The 24713-nt window shown below is 36.7% G+C and overlaps 1 protein-coding gene across 2 annotated transcripts in view; it reads left to right on the plus strand.

Annotated features, from left to right (window-relative positions):
• Fmn2 (formin 2) overlaps positions 1–24713 on the plus strand; it is a 339367-nt gene that overhangs the window by 199759 nt on the left and 114895 nt on the right. For both annotated transcript variants that reach the window (XM_028755264.1, XM_028755265.1), the window contains 5 exons: positions 18170–18261; positions 18414–18543; positions 19544–19690; positions 23249–23308; positions 23870–23990. In XM_028755264.1, the coding sequence (XP_028611097.1) occupies positions 18170–18261; positions 18414–18543; positions 19544–19690; positions 23249–23308; positions 23870–23990 (550 nt within the window). The remainder of the gene's footprint in view (positions 1–18169; positions 18262–18413; positions 18544–19543; positions 19691–23248; positions 23309–23869; positions 23991–24713) is intronic.

The raw sequence follows: 24713 nt of genomic DNA on the forward strand, positions 1-24713 counted from the left end.
ACATGTTCCTCTCACATGATAGTGGTCTCACTTTCTTATGGAAGCTGTATTTTCATGTATATAAGTCCTTCTTTTAAAGATGCAGCAAATTTTAATAAGAGAGTAGCTGTTTTAAATACCCGCTTGCACCTCTGTTAAACCCATTCATCTACACTCTTAGAAACAAGCAAGTGAAAATAGGCTTCAAAGATGCGTTAAGCAAGATTATAAGTTTCTTTAAAAAGTTAAACTCTTTGAGACTCAGTACTCAGTTAATAAAGGTGTAGAACATTACAATGACACACACTTATATCACTCGTTTATTAAATTAAACCATTTTTTTCTTCTATCAAGATGGTATGTGTGTTCCTGTGTAACCTCTATTTTTTTTAGTTAGATTTCACTTAAAATTTAGATTATTATTATTTTATGGACATGGATGCTTTTCTGTACATATATGTAGATAGTATGTAGGTCTTCCTGTATATACAAACAGTAGGAAAACTAAGAATATTAAACATACATGTTTGTCTCTTCAAAGGGATAGATGAATAACCTGTTTTCTGCTCAGGAGGCTGAGAACCAATGTGATTAATACCCTGGTGACCTCTCTGTGTGCCCAGGACATGCTGCCTCCTCCAGGCCTTGATTTTGAGTTTGTCTCAGTCAATATATAGTCCTATCCTCTCCCAGATCTTTATCATAAGTTTGTTTATCTTGAGCCTGTTTCTTCAGATAACCTATAGTATCTATCCTTATGTAAGATTTCAATTGTACTTTAAAAAGAATTTCAATGTCATCATGTCTTAAACTTTTTTGTGTATATGGAATTGAGTTAATTATCATGAGTAAACTACTTTTCCAAATTGTGGTTTGTTTAAATATGGCTAAAATGTATAATCTGTGGTCAGGCACTTTTTATTGGATATTTTATTTAATTGCAATACAGATATCATCTCCTTTCCCCATTTCATCTCCCTAGAACCCTTTTTCCTATACCCCCTCTTACTTTATACTTTTATACCATTTTGATTATATACATGTATTAAGGTCAGTTTTAGGTTGAGGGTCTAGCAATACATTAGATTCAAATAGTCAAGGAATAAGCAATATAATAAGCACAAATAGTCAAAGGAAAAGCAAGGTATAAAACCCAATTATGTGAACACTCCCGTGATCACTGTTTCTAAAGGCTTGTCAGGACGAGCAACATATCTGAGCCTAATTCCCTATCCTAACCCAAGGTCATTTACATGTCTGAGGCCTACTTCCTTGATCTAGCCTAAAATTTAGATTCTTGTCTGAAATTGCTTCTTTTTTCTAGTCTAATATTTAGATTCCTGCCTGAGATTACTTCTTTGTTATAGCCTATGATTTAGTTTCCTACCTGAAATTACTTCTTTGTTCTAGTCTAATGTCAGATTCCTGCTTGGAGCCTGCTTCCTTGTTCTTGACCAATGTCATATTCCTGCCAAGCAGCCCATTTCCTTGTCTTTGGCCCATGTCAGATTCTTGCCAAGCAGCCCCAAAGGCTCTCCACCTCTCACCCCTTTTTTATTTCATTAACAAGACTGAGCCTGTCTTAGGTTGTTCTGGTAAGAATGCCTTCCTTACACATCATGGAATATGAATTATCAAAAGCAATGCACTTATGCCTTAGGTTGGTAAAGCTCTGTGCAGAATCTTACCCATCCTTGGCTTGCCAACCTGTTAAATTAATAACTCTGTCTGGGGGTCCATTTTCAGGTTTAAGCCATGTACTTTAACTGCCAACATGTTGATGTTGTTAAAGATAAGCTTTAACATGATGGGCAGGAATAAAAGTATTCCCAGGACAAGAAGGGCTAGCCTGATCAAGCTGTATATGCCATTACTGAGGTTTGAACAAAATGGAAATACTGACCTCAGGCCACAGATAATTTTATCAACCTTATCTGCAGCATCAAAAGTCAATGGAGCAGCATTTTTTAAATTCATAATCTTACTATGCAAAGTTAACACACCCAGAGAGGTGTTAGGATTATGCCAAGTATCCTACAGGTGTCTTTAAACTTTTTTCTAATTATGATAATCATTGTGAATTTTAAAAGTAACACTACTCCAGTGACACTTGTCATGACACTTGGGATGGCCCCTAACTCTTGAACCCTGAACCTCCTTCAGATAATTTGAATGGGTTACAGAGCATCATTCGTTGTTCCAGACACCTATATAAATCCTTTTGTATACTCAATACATTAGTAACATTTTTTTGCTATATGGTTAACAAAAATAGTTGTCTTAACTCCTTGTGTCAATGCTATTGCATAAGCGCTGGTGCTAGCAATTAATGGAATTAAAGCTGTTATACCAGCAATAAACAAGCCTGCTATCCTCTTGCTTCTGCTTAAAGCCTAACTCACTTCTTCCAGCACTTTCAAGCTTTTTTCAGAGAATCAAGGTTTTCTAAGACTCAGGGCAGTGAGACGAAAGCTGATTGACAGACATGCCAGGTTCAACACACAAACATAATTGGAAATTATACAGTCAATGCAACTTACAATAAATACTGTAGAAGAGACAAAACCAATTTTAGCTTAACAATTAAAAGAGCCATAAAACATGCATTAACCCTTGTTTGGAATCCATATCCAGTCCCAACATTATCTCTTGCTATCCTAACATCATAGCAAGCTACAGCTAGCTTCCAAATATGTCTCTGACAAAGTCCAGATACAGTCTTCCAAAAGTAGACTGTTATTTCCCATATTGGATTGATTTCTAGACCAGTACATGATTTAGTCCAAATAGCTGGTCACTTTTAAGAAGGATACAGGAGACATAATTTCTCTTTTTGATTCTCTATCCCACAAGGTCTAAGAACTTGAGGCAAGATAGCTTGTTCCATCTGGGATATAGTCAAGCCAAAGGTGGGTAAGGAACATATGTCAATACAGCTCCCCACTCCCCTTGTCAGGGCACTCGGCAAGTTCACAGGTCAGCATCATTCTTTGTCTCAGCAACAGTATGTCTCATCAATCTTTTTAAAGTTCCATGGGCCTCTTCCACAATACCTTGTCCTTGAGGATTATACAAAATCCCCATAATAAATTGTTGACAAAACGTTTTGACTGCTCAACTACAATTGTCAGATTCATTATCTGTTTTGTTTTTTTTATTGGATAGTTTATTTATGTACCTTTCAATGTTATCTCCTCTACCATTCCCCCCAGAACCCCTTATTCAATCTCCCCTCCTCCTATGTATATGAGAGTGTGCTCCCACCATCCTCCCATTCCTGCTTCCCTGCTCTCTAATTCCCCAACACTAGGGAATCCAAACTTTCAGGGACCAAGGCTCCAAACTCCAATTCCACTGATGCCTGACAAGGCCACCTCAGGAAATTGAACAGATGGAGCCATGTGTCCCTCCCTTTGTGTTCCCAGGCTGGAGGTTGAGACTCTGGGAGCTCTGGTTGAGAATTTTGTTACTCATTCTAGGAAGGACCAAAGCACCCACACTTTGGTCTTCTTTCTTCTTCTTGAGTTTCATGTGTTCTATGCATTGAATCTTGGGTATTGTGAGCTTTTGGGCTAATATCCAATTATCAGTGAGTACATACCACGTGTGTTCTTTTGTGATTGGGTTACCTCACTCAGGATGATATTTTCCAGTTCCAACCATTTGCCTAAGAATTTCATGAAATCATTGTTTTTAATGGCTGAGTAGTACTCCATTGTGTAAATGTACCACATTTTCTATATCCATTCCTCTGTTGAAGGACATCTGGGTTCTGTCCAGCTTCTGGCTTTTATAAATAAGGCTGCTATGAACATAATGGAGCATGTGTCCCTGTTGTATGTTGAAACATCTTTTGGGTATATGCCTAGGAGTGATATAGCTGAGTCCTCAAGTTACAGTATGTTCAATTACCTGAGGTACTACCAGACTCCTTTGCATAGTGGTTGTTCCAGCTTACGTTCCCACCAACAATGGAGGAGTGTTCCTCTCTCTCCACATCCTCGCCAAATTCTGCTGTTACCTGTGTTTTTTATCTTAGCCATTCTGATTGGTGTGAGGTAGAATCTCAGGGTTGTTTTGATTTGCATTTCCCTAATGACTAAGGATGCTGAATATTTCTTTAGGTGCTTCTCAGCCATTCGAGTTTCCACAGTTGAGAAATCCTTGTTTAGCTCTGTACACCATTTTTAATAGGGTTATTTGATTGTCTAGAGTCTAATTTCTTCATTTCTTTGTATACCTTGGCTATTAGCCCTTTATCATATGTAGAGTTGGTGAAGATCTTTTCCCAAAAGTTGCCATTTTGTCCTATTGATGGTGTCCTTTGCTTTATAGAAGCGTTGCAGTTTCATGAGGTCCCGTTTGTCAATTCTTGATCTTAGAGCATAAGCCATTGGTGTTCTGTTCAGAAACTTTTCCCATGTGCCCATGTGTTTGATGTTTTTCCTAATTTTCTCTTCTATTAGTTTAAGTGTTGCTGGTTTTATGTGAAAGTCCTTGATCTACTTGGACTTGAGCTTTGTACAAGAAGATAAGTATGGATAAATTTACATTCTTCTACATGCTAACCTCCAGTGGAACCAGCACCATTTGTTGAAAATTCTGTCTTGCTTCCACTGGATGGTTTTAGTTCCTTTGCCAAAGATCAAGTGATCATAGGTGTGTGGATTCTTTTCTGGGTCTTCAATTCTATTCCATTGATCTTCCTGCCTGTCTCTGTACCAATACCATGCAGTTTTTATTGTTATTGCTCTATAGTATAGCTTGTGGTCAGGGATAGTGATTCCCCCAGAAGTTCCTTTATTGTTGAGAGTAGCTTTCAGTATCCTTTTTGTTATTCCAAATGAATTTGAGGATTGCTCTTTCTATCTCTGTGAAGAATTGAGTGGGAATTTTGACAGGGATTGCATTAAATCTGTAGATTGCTCTTGGCAAGAGCCATTTTTACTATATCAATCTTTCCAATCCATGAGCAAGGGAGATCTTTCCGTCTTCTGAGATCTGCTTTGATTTCTTTCTTCAGAGACTTGAAGTTCTTGTCATACAGGTCTTTTCCTTGTTTGGTTAGATTCACACCAAGGTATTTTATATTGTCTGTGACTATTGTGAAGGGTGTCATTTCCATAATTTCTTTCTCAGCCTGTTTATCTTTTCAGTAAAGGAAGGCTACTGATTTATTTGAGTTCATTTTATATCCAGCTACTTTGCTGAAGTTGTTTTTCAGGTTTAGGAGTACTCTGGTGGAAGTTTTGGGGTCACTTAAGTATACTATCATATCATCTTCAAATAGTTAAATTTTGACTTCTTCCTCTCCAATTTGTATCCCTTTGACCTCCTTTTGTTGTCTAATAGCTCTGGCTAGGACTTCCAGTACTATATTGAATAGGTAGGAAGATAGTGTGCAGTGTTGTCTAGTCCCTGATTTTAGTGGGATTGCTTCAAGTTTTTCTCCATTTAGTTTGATGTTAGCTACTGGTATGCTGTATATTGCTTTTACTATGTTTAGGTATGGGCCTTGGATTCCTGATCTTTCCAAGACTTTTATCATGAAGGGGTGTTGAATTTTGTCAAATGCCTTCTCAGCATCTAGTGATATGATCATGTGGTTTTTTCTTTGAGTTTGTTTATATTGTGGATTATATTGATGGATTTTTGAATATTGAACCAACCCTGCATTCCTGAAATAAAGCCTACTTGATCATGATGGATAATTGTTTTGGTATGTATTTGAATTCGGTTTGCGAGAATTTTATTGAGTATTTTTGCATCAATATTCATAAGGGAGATTGACCTGAAGTTTTCTTTCTTTGTTGTATCTTTGTGTGGTTTAGGTATGAGCATAATTGTGGCTTTATAGAATGAATTGGGTAGTGTAACTTCTGATTTTATTTTGTGGAACAGTTTATAGAGAATTGGCATTAAGTCTTCTTTGAAGGTCTGATAGAACTCTGCACTAAAACTATTTGGAATCAGATTTTTTTTTTTTTTTTTTTTTTTTTGGTGGAGAGGTTTTTAATGCCTGCTTCTATTTCTTTAGGGGTTATGGGACTGTTTAGATGGCTTATCTGCTCCTGATTTAACATTGGTAACTGGTATTTGTCTAGAAAATTGTCCATTTCATCTAGATTTTACAATTTTGTTGATTATAGGCTTTTGTAGTAGGATCTGATGATTTTTTTAATTTCTTGGTTTCTGTTGTTATGTCACCCTTTTCAGTTCTGATTTTATTATTTTGGATACTGTCTCTGTGCCCTCTGTTTAGTCTGGCTAAGGGTTATCTATCTTGTTGATTTTCTCAAAGAACCAGCTTCTGGTTTTGTTGATACTTTGTATAGTTCTATTTGTTTCTACTTGGTTGATTTCAGCCCTGAGTTTTATTTTCTGCCTTCTACTCCTCTTGGGTGTATTTGCTCCTTTTTTTCTAGAGCTTTCAGGTATGTTGTCAAGCTGCTAGTGTATGCTCTCTCCAGTTTCTTTTTTAAGCCCTTAGAGCTATGAGTTTCCTCTTAGCACTACTTTCATTGTGTCCCATAAGTTTTGATATGGTGTGTCTTAATTTTCATAAAATTCTAAAGTGTCTTTAATTTCTTTATTTATTCCTTCCTCGACTATATTATCATTGAGTAGAGTGTTGTTCAGTTTTCACATGAATTTGGGCTTTCCATTGTTTTTGTTGTTATTAAAGACCAGCCTTAGTCCATGGTGATCTGATAGGATGCATGGGATTATTTCAATTTTCTTGTGTCTGTTGAGGCCTATTTGTGACCAATTATGTGGTCTATTTTGGAGAAGGTACTATGAGGTGCTGAGAAAATTTTATATTCTTTTGTTTTAGGGTGAAATGTTCTATAGATATCTGTTAAATCCATTTGGGTCATAACTTCTGTTGGTTTCACTGTATCTCTGTTTAGTTTCTGTTTCCATGATCTGTCTGTTAATGAGAGCGGGGTTTTGAAGTCTCCCACTATTATTGTGTGAAGTGCAATGTGTGCTTTGAGCTTTAGTAAGGTTTCTTTTATGAAAGTGGGTGCTCTTACATTTGGCACATAGATGTTCAGAACTGAGAGTTCATCTTGGTAGATTTTTCCTTTGATGGGCATTTCCTTTTTTTTTTTTTATACCTTTTGGTTGAAAGTTGATTTTATTCGATATTAGAATGGCTACTCCAGCTTGTTTCTTGGGCCCATTTGCTTGGAAAATTGTTTTCCATCCTTTTACTGTGAGGTAGTGTCTGTCTTTGTCACTGAGGTGTGTTTCCTGTATGCAGCAAAATTCTGGGTTCTGTTTAAATATCCAGTCTCTTAGTCTGTGTCTTTTTATTGGGGAATTGAGTCCATTGATATTAAGAGATATTAAGGAAAAATGATTGTTGCTTCCTGTTATTTTTGTTATTAGTAGTGGAATAATGTTTGTGTAGCTATCTTCTTTTGGGTTTGTTGCAATACTACTTTCTTGCTTTTTCTATGTTGTAGTTTCCTTCCTTGTGTTCGAGTTTTCCATCTATTATCCTTTGTAGGGCTGAGTTTGTGGGAAGATATTGTGTAAATTTGGTTTTGTCATGGAATATCTTGGTTTCTCCATCTATAGTGATTATAGTGATTGAGAGTTTTTCTGGGTATAGTAGTCTGGGCTGGCATTTGTCTTCTCTTAGGGTCTATATGGTATCAGTCTAGGATCTTCTGACTTTTATATTCTCTGGTGAAAAGTCTGGTGTAATTGTATACTTGACTTCAATCAAAATCTCTTTTCTTGTGTAATTTGTTAGTTATGTAAAATTATTTCAAAAGACTGCATAACTTTTTCACCATGTTTGCAAATGAGTCTCAATGAGACATACATAGTATTCTGTGGTTGTATTACCTCACTTTCTTTAACAGAAACAACAAACAAACAATGCCTTATGTTTTGAATGCACTTGTCAGTTATAGAAGTATTTGTATTTGGTCTCCTGGGCTCTAGTAATTTTCCTGCATCACAGAGCCAGATTGCAATGTCCTAACAGACTTACATTGTCAGGTACCATGGGCTGCCTTCTTCCCTCACTGTGATGAAAACATAGAGGAAGAAAGGAATGGTAGGGGAAGGTATGCGTGAGGACATTTCTGGTGGGGCAAGAAAGTGTGCAATTTAAATCAGAAAGAACAAAGTTTTTGTGTGATGATGGCAAACATAAAAAGTGACTGGAATAGAGGAAAGGGGTAAGATAAAAGTGGGGGGACCATGAGGAGAATTACCAGAAGAGTGGAGTTGTTGATGCTGGAGTGTAGGAATGAACTAAAGACTGTGAAGTACTGTTATTAAAAAAAAAAAAAATCTCATTTCCCTGAGAAAGGAACTCTTCCTCTGGCCACCATCCAGTATAAAATCTGATTTTTGCCCATGATCACGTGATCATTGCTCTCAGAGATGCATTGATCTCCACTACTTTAAAGCCAAACATCCTTGCCACTGTACCTGACTCCTTCAACACCTTCTGATTGTGTTTTCTATTCCAGAAAGGAATAATAAGACATTAAAAATAGAAGGACACTTGAGAGCAATAAAAAGGTAATCTTCCAGCAGGTGTTTATTCAATGCCAGTTTTATTTTGCCACATGTGTTGAGCTAGCAATACAGTGATAAGCAAAGCCAGCATTTATTTTATACCATAGATTTATCTTTCTAGTGTATACCTCAGGCTTTGAATGTTCTTATAAAATTATCATATATGCTGAGGGGGAAAAGCTCATTTCTAAAGAGAGGTTATAGTAAGGGAGTAAATTGCAATATGTTGGGGAGGGAGGTTCAGAAAGGCCTCTCCAAACTAGAGAGATTGAAGTTGAAGCAAGCATGAGTAGATGTGGAGAGTGAGAGGGTTAGGAGATGTTGATTGTATAAGAACCCAATCGACTCGAAGAACAAACAGAAAGCCATTAAGACTGGAACATAGATAGCAAGAGGTTAGCAAGAAGATAATCATGTTGGTCTGTATGAATGCGGAGATTTAGGCTAGAGAGATGCCTCAGCTGTTAAAGGCTAGTCTCCTAACCAAAGAGAGTGCTGAGGTCTGTGCTATCAATCTAGGAATGATCAACGTCCATTAAAGACTTTAAATAGTGTATGCATAGTCCTATATTCATTGCTAACAAGCAAACAACAGAAAAAAAATCATTGCGTTATGAGAGAGCCGGAGGGGCTTGACTGTATTAGGCGGGCAGGATATTGAAGCAGTGTATGGAGAGATCATGGTATTTAGGACCAGGATGATGGGAGTAGAGGGGCATGTGAGAGTCAGTGATTTATTTGTTATAGAGGTAAAGTACAGAGACATCTAGATGACCTCCCACCTCTCTTGGTCAAAGCATTGTTTCCCAGGGTATTGGGATAAATATCATTGAAGGCTTGAGGAGAAGAAAATATATGAGTTTTATTTTAGAGATATTGGTAAAAGTGTTGAGACAGTATTTGCCTCCATGGAGCAAAACTCTTGCTTCGAAAAAAAAAATACAAACTAAAGATATAAGTCGTGTCATTGTTAGGACTAATTAATAAAAGAAATACATGGCAGCAAAAATTGAGAAAACTAGCAAAGTTGTGGCATTAAATTTATGAAAAAGATATAATCAAGTGTAAGATTATCTAGAATATGTAGACTATTTAGAAATAAGAGATGCTGATGTTTTAGGAGAGGGACAAAATTTTAATATAGAACCTCATGAAATTGGAATGAATCAGAACAAAGAATTTGGAAAGGTCTTGCCTGATTTCATATTTTTACTGTATATCCCTTAGAGTATTTATATGTTTTGGGTATAATGATTCTGCATATACATATTCTCTCTTACTTCTAACATATATACCTGTTTTATGCTGTATTTAAGTTATCTGATTACGGAAATTAAATAGTCTGAACCAACATAACTTCAAAGACTATTTACATTTACCATCATGAGTTTTCAAAATTGATGCAGTATATATATACCCTTAAGGGATATCAAGACTTCAAATCCATACCCTCTGGTATGGACTTCAAATCCATACCTATGAACCATTTGCTTTTTAACACATTGATAGACATGAGCAAAAGAAATAGAATATCAGTAGTCCCTCACTAACTTGATGGAAAAACCCTAATGGTGAAGCTCCCACATATTTGTGTCACAGGGCATACAGAAATCAAGCTAGTTCTTACATTGAAACATCTTTCATATGGAATAGGGTTCATGATACCAGAATCTTTCATATGGAATAGGTTTCATGGTAACAAAATGTACTATGCAGGATGCTAAGACTGGAGGAAATGATTAACAGTCTTGTGAATCCTGCCTTCTCTAAGAAAGACCAAGCATGTCAAATATCACAGAGACTTGTCATATACCATATATTCTTGTCAAGTATGAGCCATGCCAAGTATCACAGTATCACTGGTTAATGTGCAATGAATCAGAGACTGTGGAATGCTTAGCCCTAAATGGGACATCTAAATCCCATCACTCTCACGGTTCTAGGATCATTCATCATAAAAAAAGGGGGGGGCATAGTTGGCAAAAACAGCTGTGGACCAGTGGTTTTCATACACAATAGAGCCATTTCCCTCCTGTACATGTAGTGGTTGTGTTTGCCTACGTGTAAAATCTGTACAAGTAAAACCAGTCAAAATCCCTGCATGGATGTGGGAGGGACTTACGAAGACTCACTCAAAAGAATGAGCTACTGACCACTGATGACTGGCAAGGGCTTTGGGTACAGGATAATGGGTATTAAAATACCTGGTGGAATTAATGATAAGAACCAAGTCTACACTGGCTTGTGATTAGGTGAATGAGATGGCTGAGTTTTTGGTATCATGTTTGTGTAACTGAAAACACCTGGATTAGCAGCAACTTAGATTCATTTATAGTCAAGCAGTAAATCTTGAAGAAAGGTCTAACCTTATTCTTTGGCAAATAAGCAGAGTGGACGTGGGCAAGATGTGTACATGATTAAAATATGGAAGTCACTGAGAGGTACTGACTTTACGATGGACTCAAATGACTTCTTTTGGCAAGGAATTTCTTGAGTGAATGGAAGGGAACAGGGCTTGGACACAATAACTCTCTTAAGTGACTGTTTGAAACTACAAAGATCTTTTCTCTTATTGATTGGTATATGAGTATGTGAACTATAGAATTAAGCCATTCCAGCTAATATCTTTAATCACCACTAGCAAATACTATGTGACTCACTAGTATCCCCCTCACACGTAGAGAGTTCCATGTTACCATCTAAAGCAATAGAAGAAAATAGCTGTAGACGCTTCACAGGAGCAAGAGTGCTTTATTTGCAGCTTGATATATTGTGCTGTAAGATTTTGTGTGAATTTGAAGCCATGTATATGTATGGATTTAGACTGTTTAGTTCAGTATCTAGAAGACAATATACCTTGAAATTATAAAAAATCATCTACATTCCTCTGTTCTTTCTTTTTTCTCTCTTTCTTTCTTTCTTTCTTTCTTTCTTTCTTTCTTTCTTTCTTTCTTTCTTTCTTTCCTTTTCATAACACAGCATCTATGCTTAACCACAGACTGGTGTGGCAGAGAAAGGAGAGCATTTGAGACCAAATTGACTTTTGGAGTTCCAACAAAACCAAAACCATCCATTTAAACTCTGGGTTGTGGCACAAATTTCAGTCATAGTTTGAGATAATTTGTGTGGTTGAAGATAAGGGTAAGAATTTGAGACCTCTGTAGGTACAAAAACACAAGACATTTACTTGATCCTTCATGTTTTGCAACAAGAAATCCAAGCTGATGATCCAAGAACAATTTAGACATAATTAAAAAGAACACAACCAAGCATATAAACACAACACTGTCTGACAATGTAATATGTTGTAGACCTCATTCTTGTACTTTCACACATACCTCCATGTATTATATGAAAAGTTCTTGATAAAGCTGTACTAGCCAAGTGTATAGGTGACTTAATTCATACTCTGGTAGGTATAGTATTCCTTTTGTATTTATTTATTTATTTGCTGACATTTGGCAGAGCTGATGTACAAATATCTATTTTAGAGCTTATATTAGCTCTTAACAATACTAGCTCTTAATAATACAAAGTCTTTACAATACTACTAGGATGATAAATAATTGTCATGATTTCCCTATGATGTCTTCAGTGTTTCTTGCTTATCTTTACATTTCCTGCCTTCTCTTTCTCCCTGTGGTGGCTAGATTTATGTCAACTTGTCACAAACTGTCATCTGAGAGGAGGATACCTCAGTTGAGAAAATGCTTCCATACAATCAGGGTGGGGGCCAGCCTGTAGAGCATTTTCTTAATTGGTGATTGATGGGGGATGGGCCAGCCTCCGAGAGTCACTAGGAATGGAAGGAGCAGCACCACAGCAGCTGCAGATCCTAAGAGCCAGCCTTATCTCTTTATGGAGCTTTCTCGGGCTAACCTGGTCCGAGGGACTTTTCTCCCAATAGAACCACACACTCAGAATATCAAACCATTGGAATGTTGGATGTATTAGTTTGTTATAATAAGTAATAGCAAAATGATATTGAGCCTCCCTAAGGAGAGCCATATGGTGTTGATAGTGAATGGGAGAAAAAGAAGAGCCTAAAAATATTTAAAACTAACTTATTCAGAGGTCTTACTTATTTTATTTGTAAGTATATTGAGGTGAAATTGTCTTTAAAATGTCCTTATTTATGCTGCATTCATCAAAGCTTCTTCTGGAAGCTGGCTGGGAGCCTTAGCGCCCACTATGAGAGACTATGCTCACACTAGTGGGAAAGATACTGTACTGTGTGTATGTTATCTCTCAATGACCAGGAACTACTATAGAAGTGATATGGTTTGTAAGAAAACTTACCTGCATGCTATAACATCTGAAAAGAAGATACTTAGCACAGAAAAAAGTCAAAGGATGTTAAAAAATCAGGTTCTAACTAACATATTTGAAAGAGACTCATATATGTTGGAATTGATCACAGAGAAGAGACCGGATCAGAATAGAGAGGAAGTATTCACATAATATAAAGTTATTTTTTATTTTGTTTTGTAGTGTTCTTTAAAGACATTATGCCAATTTAAAAAAAATTTACTATTGTCACAAGAAGTGTTTGCTTAAGTAAGGAGGTAGTTAAAAATAATGTAGTTACCGAGAATTTAGTTATGATGCGGAAAGGTCTACCACATTGATGATAAGGGATTTCTGAAGTCTAACCAAGAGGCTCTTCAAAGTAGATCGAATTTCATAGTAACAGTAAAATGTGATTTGACATGTGACAGTGGCAGACATGTCCAATCTTCTAATATTGTTACAAGCCATTGTGATCTACAAAGTTCACATTCAAGAACCACACAATGAGTTGCAAAAAGATTTCAGGTGGTTCATCTAGTTTAAGCCTGTCTCAAGAGTAGTGCAGAAGTGTTCTCCAATTCTGAAGGACAAGAAAGCTGCAGTATACCTATGCATCTGGATCAGGCAAACTTTGCCCAGAGGTGAGTAACAGTGCTGAATCTGTCGGCTCTTAAAGTCCACCACCAAAGACTCAACAAGATATATTTTGAAAGACATTTTTTTTCTTCTAATTTACTGGTGTTACAGTTTGGATAGAGCTTGAATGTCCCTTACAAAGGGCCATATGTTGGACACTTATGGGAATATGAGAGATGATGAAACTTTTAAAAGGTGGGCCAGGTGGGAAGTTCTTCTCTCATGGAGAGAGCTGTCATCAGAAGGAATTAATATAGCTGTTATGAAGCTTCTGAGCTTTGAGGAACCCTGAGCTTTTCAGAGTGAGTTTTAAGACCTAGCCCAGTTTCTGCTTTGGCTTTTATTTGGGAATGTGTTACCTCTTTCCTGAATGTACTCCTGAACACTTATTATGGAGCTTCCTGCACATCTGTACTATACCTGTTTGGATTGTTACTCCATAAAGCTAAGACTTCGATAAGCAACTATCCCTTATAAATTTAGTGTGGATCAAGGACTAGTATGAGGATTTAGCACAACAATCATGGGTTGACAGTATATATGTGTGGTAAGTGCAAATGTGTGTATGAGAGGATGGAGAAGATAAATTACCTGTGGTGATGTCAACTCAGCTCCATAGAGAAAAGAAAAAAGCAGAATGCCCACCATCATAGATATGCATTCTTGAGGAAGAAAGGAGCATGGGGGGCATGGGCAAAGTGAAAATTCCTTCTGCTATGCCTGAGCTGCGTCTTCAAACTGAGGCAGCTTTTTTTTTTTCCAAAAATGAGCAGAAATGGTCTGACCCCAAATGAGATCACAGAATATTTTGTAGTAGTTAACTGTGTCTGAATGTATAAACAATCAAAACTTCATTTGAAACCAAATTGTAATGAGGCTGAGGTGATTCTAGAAACCCTTGCCCATGATGCCTTTTGAGACTTCATATCACCCTTGGTTCTGAACACATATGTGTACTTTGTACTGTACTTGCCATATATACAGTTGCAAGAAACATTGACTGAAGACCATGGGTTAAGTTTGAAATGATTTTGTGTTATAAACTACAGTGTTTTACTTTCTGTGTATTTGTGTCTGTATCTGTGCTTTTGTTGGTACACAATAGTTTAATTACAGAAAGCAGTGACTAGGATATCTTTGTATCTATAGTATTAGGATGCTTGATTACAAAAATATTGTTTGAACTGCTGACTTGAGTTTTATGAAAACTCATTAAATGAATTTTGACTTGTGATTAGGGAAGTATTTCCAACAAATTTTGAAATGGCTCTGATACATATTTCTTCCAGTTTTGCACTAAGTATTTGTGTGTAGCAGTGTTTTCTGCATTGAAGCTTATAAATATTCATCTAGTTCTCAAAAATATACAAGTTGTTTCACACCTGACTGACCCAAATATTATTCCCCCTCCTTCCAAGACAGTCCAATCCAGACAGTCCTTGATAGGACTCAGTCTATAGAACAAGCTGGCCTTGAATTCAGAGATCCACTTGCCTCTGTTTACAAAGTGCTGGGATTAAAGGCTTATACCAACCCTCCCTATAGCATTTCATCTCTTATGTAAAACTAAGCAAGTGTATTTATCTCATTGTATGAAAAAATGCTTTTATGTTTAATAAGTCAAAAAGTTGCATACAAATATCATGTGTTCTAAATTTTTTTTATTATTTATTACAACTAAATTGATTTTTAAAAATCTATTCTATATACCTATATACTCAGAGACGTATAAAATTTCTTGGGAAAAATGGAGCTAAATGTAAAAGTAAAATGTAAAATGTAAAAGTTTAAGAAGTACCTTTATGTAATACAGCATATGAAGGATTTTACATTTGATAATTTACAGTGAGTCCTAGTTTAGGGAGTGACTTTGACATGGCCAGAAAGACATCTGACCAGAAGGCATTGCTTTTAAAGACTTAAAGAGTCTGACATATTCAGAGGCAGATGCTCACAACTAGCCATTGAAGTGATCATGGGGTTCTCAATGGAGGAGTTAGAGTGAAGACTGAAGGAGCTGAAAGGATTTGTGGCCCCATGAGGAGAGCAACAATACCAACCAACCACAGCTCCCAGGGTCTAAACCACCAGCCTGGGAGCACTTATGGAGGGATCCAGGGCCTTAGCTGAATATATAAGAGTGGAGGGCCCTGCTGGGCACAGGTGGAAGATGAGATCCTTGACCTCATGAAGGCTGGACGCCCCAGGGGGTGGGAGTTTTGAGGGTGGGGAGGTGGGAGTGGAGGGGTAGATAGAGGTTACATCCACAAAGAAGAAGGAGGAGGTGTGAGGGGATTGGGGGTTCCTGGGTGGGTGGGGGATGGGGTAAGGGGACAACATATGAAATGTAAATAAAACATCCAATAAAAAAAAAAAAAACAAAAAAACAAAAAAAAAACAAAAACAAAAAAAAAAAAGAAACTTGAATGGCTTATAGATACATTGCCATTCACACAGAGACACATATGCATACACACACACACACACACACACACATAAACACACACAAGCATGTGTATGCTTGTACACTTACTCAGATAAGTTCTCTGCCAAGATGTATAGGTAAAAGTATTTTGTTCAAGAAACAACATAAAAGCTCCATATACAGTCATGTAACCAAGTTGTAGGAAGCTGAACTTTTTACCTTTTGCTGAGGTTTAAGGTGTACAATGAACATGGGCTCATAAATATCAGATAGCTTTCATGTATTTTTATTTAATGGGGAGATAATGGGAATTAGGAAGCTGTATTTAAGTTTGTCCACACATCTGTTGCCTTGTCAATATTTACAGGTTTAGTATTCTTCTGTGATATTGCTTTGGTCTCTCTTGTCAATAAGAGCAATGCCGTTTTCTTATTAGGCACATTTTATAATATGGCTTCAAGAGACATTATAGTGATAGCTGTGGGACTGATTCTTTACATCCTTGAGAAATAAATCAGATGATTACTTTTTGAGGCGTATTTTTAATAATGTGTATGTGTGCCCACGTGCACACATGTGCATGTCAATGTAAGTCTCTACAGGAGGTAAAAGTAGGAGATCTCCCTAGAGGTGGAGTTAGAGGCAGTTATGAGCTGCCTGGTGTAGGGGTGCTAGTAATCAAACTCGGGTCTTTTTCAAGAGAAGAACCCACTGTTAACCACTGGGCAATCTCTCCAGTCCCAGATCATTGGTTTTTATTCCCTTAAATTTCTTGTACAAGTTCCTGGTAAGTTGGGGAAGTGTGGAATTTACATACTAAGTGAAGCTCCTTTATGTATACCTGTGAATGAGACAGTATTCACCTCTCTTTTCATATCCTTCCTGTCATCAGTTAGAAGATGCTTCTTCTTGAGGTTAGATAGTTATTATTATAAATGGAAAACCTTCATTTTGTTATTGTTTTACTTTTAAATTTTAATTTATCGTCTTCTTTTTTATTGGATATTTTCTTTATGTTTCAAATGTTATCCCCTTTCCTGGTCCCCTGAAACTCCCATTCCCCCTTCCTCTGCTTCTATGAGGGTATTCCCCCCACCCCCACTCCCATATTCCCACACTGGAATTCCCCTACACTGGAACATTGAGCCTCTTCTACCATTGATGCTTGGCAAGGCCATCCTCTGCTACGTATGCAGGTAGAGCCATAGGTCCCTCCATGTGTACTCTTTGGTTGGTAGTTTAGTCCCTTGGAGCTCTGGTGGGATCTGGTTGGCTGATATTGTTTTTCTTCTTATGGGGTTACAAACATCTTCAGCTCCTTCAGTCCTTTCTCTAACCTTCATTTCTGAATAAGCAGTTAATTAATAGAGAGCAGTTCACTCGCATGGATGTTGGCTGCTCATTCTCTGGGGACCTCTTTACTCCGTCTCATACATCCATTCTAACAGTGTATAGTATTGAGGGCATTTTAAGTTCTGAGGGCTTCCCTTCAGCTCAGCATATGGCTATGAATGAGTCTGGAATGCACATGGCAGATGCAGCTTGGGCCCATCAGACACATCTTTGTGAGGTGTAAAATTATATCTGAGTACAAATAAAAATAATGCCTGTGTTCCATAAGAAGAAATAATTTTGTGCTTCATGCAATCTGTAAACCCTTCACTTGTACAAGAAATAAAGATGATTGTCTCTCATGAAGAAATAACATAATAGAATCTGCACTTAAAGTTGTACAGAGTGAAAGGAGACAGGAGCAAAATATGGCTGAAGCTATTTTTGTATCCAAATATCATGTTCAACATACGCATAAAAGTCTTTTTTTGTTCCATGTTTTAATAGTTTAATTGTACTTTTCTCCAAGTATAACAAAAGCAATACACAATTATTGTGATATTTAGATATTTTTAAAAAGATTGAAGATCAAATTAGTTCCAACTTTAACTTCATGATGATTTGAATGAGATTACATTTTTAAAAACGATGTCTTTCTAGAAAGTAGCATAAATAGCCAAATTCGTGAATAGGGGAAAACTATTGTTTTATGCTTGAATAAATAAATAACTTTCAGATCATTAATAGTCAATAGCATTATATCTGGGATTTTGGCATGATGTGGATTTTATTGTACATACACCTTAAAACATCTTGTGCATTAAATCAAATGTTACCACAACAAATGCTAAGAAATTAAAGTATAGAAAAATTCTCCAGTATTTAGATCATTGTTATCTAAAGGATGGCCTTGAAGAGTTTTGGAAAAATACAAAATAAAACACTTGGCTTTCATTTTTCCAGAGAGCACAGTCAGATGAACTTGAAAAAATTGAAAAGCACAGTCGATCCTCCAAAGACAAGGAAAATGCCAAGTCTCTGGACAAACCTGAACAGTAAGTGTGTTTAGGGACCTGGGAGGCCAATGAAGACTGCAGATGAGCCTCTCAGAATGGGAGAGAAAGGGTCTGCACGCATATTTATAATAAAGGAGGCCCTTTGTTTGGGTCCTTACACTTTTGCTCCCTCCTCACCTTTGTCTCCTTAGGTTCCTGTATGAGCTGTCACTAATCCCCAACTTCTCAGAGCGTGTCTTCTGCATCCTATTTCAGTCGACATTTTCAGAGAGCATTTGCTCAATTCGTCGCAAGTTAGAATTGCTGCAAAAGCTGTGTGAGGTAGGTTCCAGATCAGAGAAAGGATCACAAATTGTGATATTTGTGTTCAATCATATTCTTATTTATTTTTTATAATTTTTGTCCCCTGGAAGAACTTGTAGATTGGAGTGAAACAATCCCACATAAGGGAATGTTTGGAGACTGGACTTCAGGAAGAAAGTATGTGTTTAGATGTATTCACAAGGCAGTGAGACCACATTGAGAGCCTGACAAATATATATTAGTCTCCTAGGATCTAAGTTGCCAAAATACAAGCCCCATTTCCTGTATTCTCTCAGATATGAGAGTTGCAAGTGGATGTGATTTGAAGGAATTCATTTCTCTTTGGGTTGTTTATTCAAAATGGAACCTCGGTAAAATGTTAATGCTTATTGTACCTAAACGGTTTTTTGGAATAGTCATTTGTCTTAGTGGAAGAAAAATACTCATCTGAATGCAACAAATAAACTTTGAGCTGTAAGGACCACTATTAGCACTTAAAACAGTTTTTAAAAAAAATCAAAAGAATCATTTGTTCTGATTGGGATAAGCCACCTGGCAGAATGGAAAGTTATTACTAGAAACACTTTCAGAGGAAGTGGCACAAAAAGCAGCGTCCTGGGAAAGATGAGGCTGAAGCTGTAATAAGCAAGACTAAACCTGGAATTCAATCTTTACACCTGCCTTTTGAGATTCTATGGCTTATAGCCAGAAGTCTGTATTGTGCCTAACATAGAGCCAATGAAGGCTAACAGATGACATTATCTTGTAGAAATTCTCATTGTATATGGACTGGGATGGCATCTTCTGGCTTCTACAATCATACTCATGCTTACTTCTGGCATGCAATTGAAAAGTTAACTTTGAGACACTATTTTTGAAATGTACTAAATAACAGGGAAGGTCATAGCTTGGCTGTCACTCAAAACTATCCATGTGATATGATTAGCTTGGTATTGATTTTAGATGATTCAAATAAGACAGTGTATATGAGAGACATCTTTGTTATCTTGTCTTATAGACATTAAAAAATGGACCAGGAGTCATGCAGGTCCTGGGTTTGGTTCTAGCCTTTGGGAACTACATGAATGCTGGGAACAAAACCAGAGGACAGGCAGATGGCTTTGGACTAGACATTCTGCCCAAGCTGAAGGATGTCAAAAGCAGTGTAAGTATTTTGTATTAATGCTTGCACCAAATTGGGGATATTTTTAAACATACGTTTGACTTTCAACAAAATATAAGTAACCCTTTCTGTTCTGAGATTAAAAATTTTGCATACACACACACACACACACATTAATGTTGTTTTTAATTAATACTGAGAATATTTTTAGAGTGGTAATGCAAAGCTAAGGTTAGGAATGACAATCAGACTCCCAGAGGAAAATCTGAGAGAGTGAACTTAGAAATTAAGAGCCACGCTTTCCTGAGAAAGAATGGCCACACAGAAAAGAAAAACAGGGTAGGAGAAAGTATGAACAAGCCTTTAAGTACTGAGTTATAATAAATGATTGCAAACAATGTAAAGAAATGATTGTCATCTTGAGGGATGCAGTCATCATCCGAGAGAGAGAGAGAGAGAGAGAGAGAGAGAGAGAGAGAGAGAGAGAGAGAGAGAAGACAGAGAGAGACAGAGAGACAGACAGAGACAGAGACAGAGACAGAGAGACAGAGAGAGGTAGCACACGCTCATCAACCTCAGGACAGAGCAGCTGCTTCTTCTGGTCTATTTAATCAGTCATGTTTGTGGATATTCGCTCCTATTTCTAGACGATTTCTCTAAATTTGTACCAATCGCTCAACATCATTCTAGTTTCCACAGTGTCAGAAATTGAAAAACAGTCTTTTTTTTTTTGTTAGTTCTGTTTAGGCTTTGTGGTGTGTGTTTGCTGTTTGGTTGTTTGGTTGTTTGTTTTTGAGACATGCTCTCAGTAGCATAAGCTGACATCAGACTCCAGGCAGCTTCTCTGGTGCTAGGATTACAATCTCAGCTAGTTTTCTCTTGGTGTACCAGCATCAGTTAATGTTTATGACTTTCATGGGCACTCAAATAAACATGTATATACAAGTGCTATTGTATTTGTGTTATAATCATTTCATAAAGACAAATTTCTATTTTATAGACATAATAAATCATGTTCAAAAAACGTCTTTTTCAGCAAACAAGTTGATATTTGTTGAAACAACATTTGCAAATAACATTCAAATATAAAGAGGTCAATATAATGTTCAGTTTATAAAAATTGATCTAAAATATTCCGATAAACAAAAAGTTGCTTAGAATTACTTATGAAGATGGATTCTGTTTTTTATTTTGCTTATATCTCTTACCCCTTCCACTATTAAATTATATTTCATTAGTTTAAATAATCATAAAATAACTCATAATAAAAAACTATAAAGATGCAAGATACTTAATATTTAGAATTCCCATAATATTCATGCAAGATCTTTTGATTTTGAACTTTTTTAAGAAAGCAAGTGCAAGTACATTTACTCCTCAGTAATATTTATAGACTAGAAAAAACAGTTTCAGATCAATCAGAATGTTCTCTCATCATGCCTATAGTTGAGCATTCGGAAGATGTTTTACAGATTCATGTACTGCTGTCACATTGATTGACAATTTAGGAGAAAGAACAGTCCTTAAGTTGTTTGACCCACAATAAAATCCCGTCTTTTGGGGAATTCCTTACTGACCACAGTACTTTATCATACGCAACTTGATTACTAAGAGGTGTTATTCTTTTCATAAATACTGGGAAAGTCTTGCCTAGATTCCAAAACAGAGGCTCCAAGGACAAGTTAAATTTAACACGATTTATTGCATAAGAGAAAGTTCTTGGGCCAGGTAATATTACAGACCAAATGCTCTGGCCTCCTATGATAACAGCCAGAGGAAAGGATGTGAAATATAGAAAGCTTGACTCAAAATTGTTTGGCATTTCTCTTACATGGCCATGATTTGAAGTCTTGCTGCTGTGATTAGCTGATGCTGAGTTGCTTGGTTTTGAGTATATATCAAGCTAGGCTGCAGTTCACTATATAAGGAAGCCATTTAGGACAATTTTATCACTGAAGTATGGAGACCAAATTAGGTCAAACTTCTAATTTAACAGAGGAAGCACCTCAGAGAACTTAGATTGTGTACTAGATTTTTCTTAGATCTAGTTTATTGGTTGATTAATTGGAGCAGGCAAAAACAAAACAACAACAACAACAAAAAAACCTAATTAAAAATTAATGCTTCTAACTGTGTCAGAAAAGAAACAAAATATTCTTTGAAAACTTTAAAGACTATTGATTGTATATAAACTAATTTTACATTTTCAAATGATATGTACATTGTCTTAATAATAGTTGCATAAAAATTAATTCCTCAATCTCAGTATTTAATATAACACATTGTAATGTATATTAGCATTTAAAGGTCTCTACTTAACGGAAATACTTTTCTATTTTTCTAGTGTAAATGTTAATGAATTTGCGTCAAGTCCAAGAATTATTTATTATGACAGTACCTGCTAGACCATTTCTATGGACTATAGAAATGTTTATTTCATGGTAGTGATATTTGAAAACCTAAGTGCTGTGACTCAAGAGATTTCTTGTTGGTTAAAGCCCCTTGCAGTTCTTTAGAGGATCCAAGTTCTGTTTACAGCATTCATGTGGAGGCTCACAACTGTCTATAACTCTTGCTCCTGGGAATATAGTACCCTCTTCTAGTTTCCACTGGCCTGAGGTACACATATAGTGTATGTACATACATGCAGGCAAAACACATACATAAAAATTAAAAGACAAAAAGGACTAAGAAAATACAAAATAAATACATTACATAAGAGATGTAAATAATGAATTAAAATTCTCATGGAGGATAATAAAAACAGCGAATTATTTACATTTGAGCTTCCCCCTTAAATGGTGAGGCATCCTTTTGACATTACATCAGAAGACGGAGAAAATTCTGTCATCCAGCCCTTTAGATACAGTTACTGAGGCAGTATAGAATATGAAACCAGACAGGGGGATCAGAGCCATTACAAGGTCCCCTTCAATTACTGGAGGTCAGGTCTCTACTCCCTTCCCGCCTTTGCAAGATTAGAATCCCAACAGCCCTTCTATACTTAGAGAAGGGAGGAGATATCAGGGGCAGCCCTGTTTACACACTGAAGGCCTAAAATCAGCCATAGGCCTAAAATCATGTATACAAGCAATAGACCTGTCATACATGTATACTAACACCAAATATTGGGTCTCTGTGGAAAAACATTGAAACAGATGGCTATAAGCTATTGTAAACAGGAAGCTTTCATGGAAATTTACCAGCCTGAGTAGTCATAGACCTTGTAAATAGGTAGCTTTGGCAGACAATACCAACTTAGATAAGGACAAGTGAATCATAGACAGAGTCATAGTGACCTGTCCCCTGAACCTTCACCCAGCCGAAACCCTGTTCTGAAGATATCTGTATTCCCCCTGAACACCCACACTCCAGTGTCATTCCCTTCCCCACATCCTGCCTTTCTGTGTTTATAACCCCTGTGTGAATGAATTATGATTTGAAAAAAATAAATAAATTATTTAAAAAAAAAGAATATGAAACCACCCGGAGTACTTCCAAGTGTATTTGCATGTTCTCTGAAATTTATTTTATTCTGTATCCTTAATAATACATAATAACTTTTAACTATGTGTTACTTACATTGATTTTTCTGCCTAGGACAACAGCAGAAGCCTTTTGTCATATATTGTTTCATATTATCTTCGAAATTTTGATGAGGTAAGACCAATTTTATACACATTCCCATTTTGATCTTTTTCTTGTGTGTGTGTGTGTGTGTGTGTGTGTGTGCGCACGCGGAGTGGTTACACATGAGTGTGTGGGTAATTGTACAAGCTTGCAGATGCAAAAACCAGTGGACAGCTTGTGGTGCCTTCTGTGTTAGCATCTTATCCCCTTGAGACAGATTCTATCACTCTTCAGGAATCGTGCCATTTCATCTGGTCTCATTAACTGGTCAGTGAGATCTCAGATCATCTTGTTTTTACCCTCAACCCCAAAATGCTGAGATACAGGCACATAAGGCCACGGCTAAACATTTTACATGGATGCCATAAATTTGAGTTCAGCTCCTAGACTATAGTGGAGTAAGCACTCTTTCCCACTGAGTCACCATGACACCTGACACCCATTATTTTTCTCTGTTGGATGATTCTGTAGTGGTTCTCCTAGGGTTTTGTTTGTTTAGTTGTTGTTGTTGTTGTAGCTGCTGTCATTTCTACTGTCACGTGATTTTTATTTCTCACACTGATTTGTTTTAAAATTATGCTTGCTCATTAGGATGCTGGCAAAGAGCAGTGTGTCTTCCCGCTGGCAGAACCACAGGAGCTCTTCCAGGCCTCACAGATGAAGTTTGAAGACTTCCAGAAAGACCTCAGAAAACTAAAGAAAGACCTGAAAGGTAACCTCTGACCTTGAACTTACATTTTTTTTAGTGTATTCTCTCAATGAGAGATGATAGACTTTTAAGGATTGTTAAAGTATATCAGTTAGGCAGATGCCATGGAGAACTGTTCATTTATATACAACAAAAGAAAGTCTGCCAATGATTTTAGTTTCATTGCTTTAAAACATTATGTGTTAGAAATTTAGTTATTCAATCATATCTTAGCTACTTGAGTAACAGCTCATTTCATTGGGAGTAAGTTTACATCTTGTTTTTATTTTGTAGCCAACAATATTTGAATATTTTTCATATCAGGGTTGGACACAAATACTGTCATTATTGAAAGATTAATAGTGCCTGCCTGTTCTCCTCTGATACACTTGCCCACAATTTAGTGATTTGTGAAATCTTGTAGAAACAAAGCATGCTCTTGCATATAAGTGGTTAAATGACACGTGAGTGGTGAGTCACAAAGCCTTATATCATGTGGATTTGATGAATGCTTACCTGAAATTATTCAATTTTCTTTTATTGGTAGCATTTACACACAAGTATGTAGTCTTTCAAAACTTGCTTTCCTAAACATTCTTTGTTCTCCTTTTTTGCCGTTTACTGTTGTTGTAGCATTGAGAATCTGTTTCAGTCTCGGAGTTATATTAAGTTTAAGCAGGGAAAAAATTTGATGACATGGCATTTTCATTTGGTATTGTGCTACTGAATGAAAACAGGAGGTAATCA

This window comes from Grammomys surdaster, unplaced genomic scaffold (assembly GCF_004785775.1).
Source record: "Grammomys surdaster isolate TR1022 unplaced genomic scaffold, NIH_TR_1.0 126051, whole genome shotgun sequence".
Classification (NCBI taxonomy): domain Eukaryota; kingdom Metazoa; phylum Chordata; class Mammalia; order Rodentia; family Muridae; genus Grammomys; species Grammomys surdaster.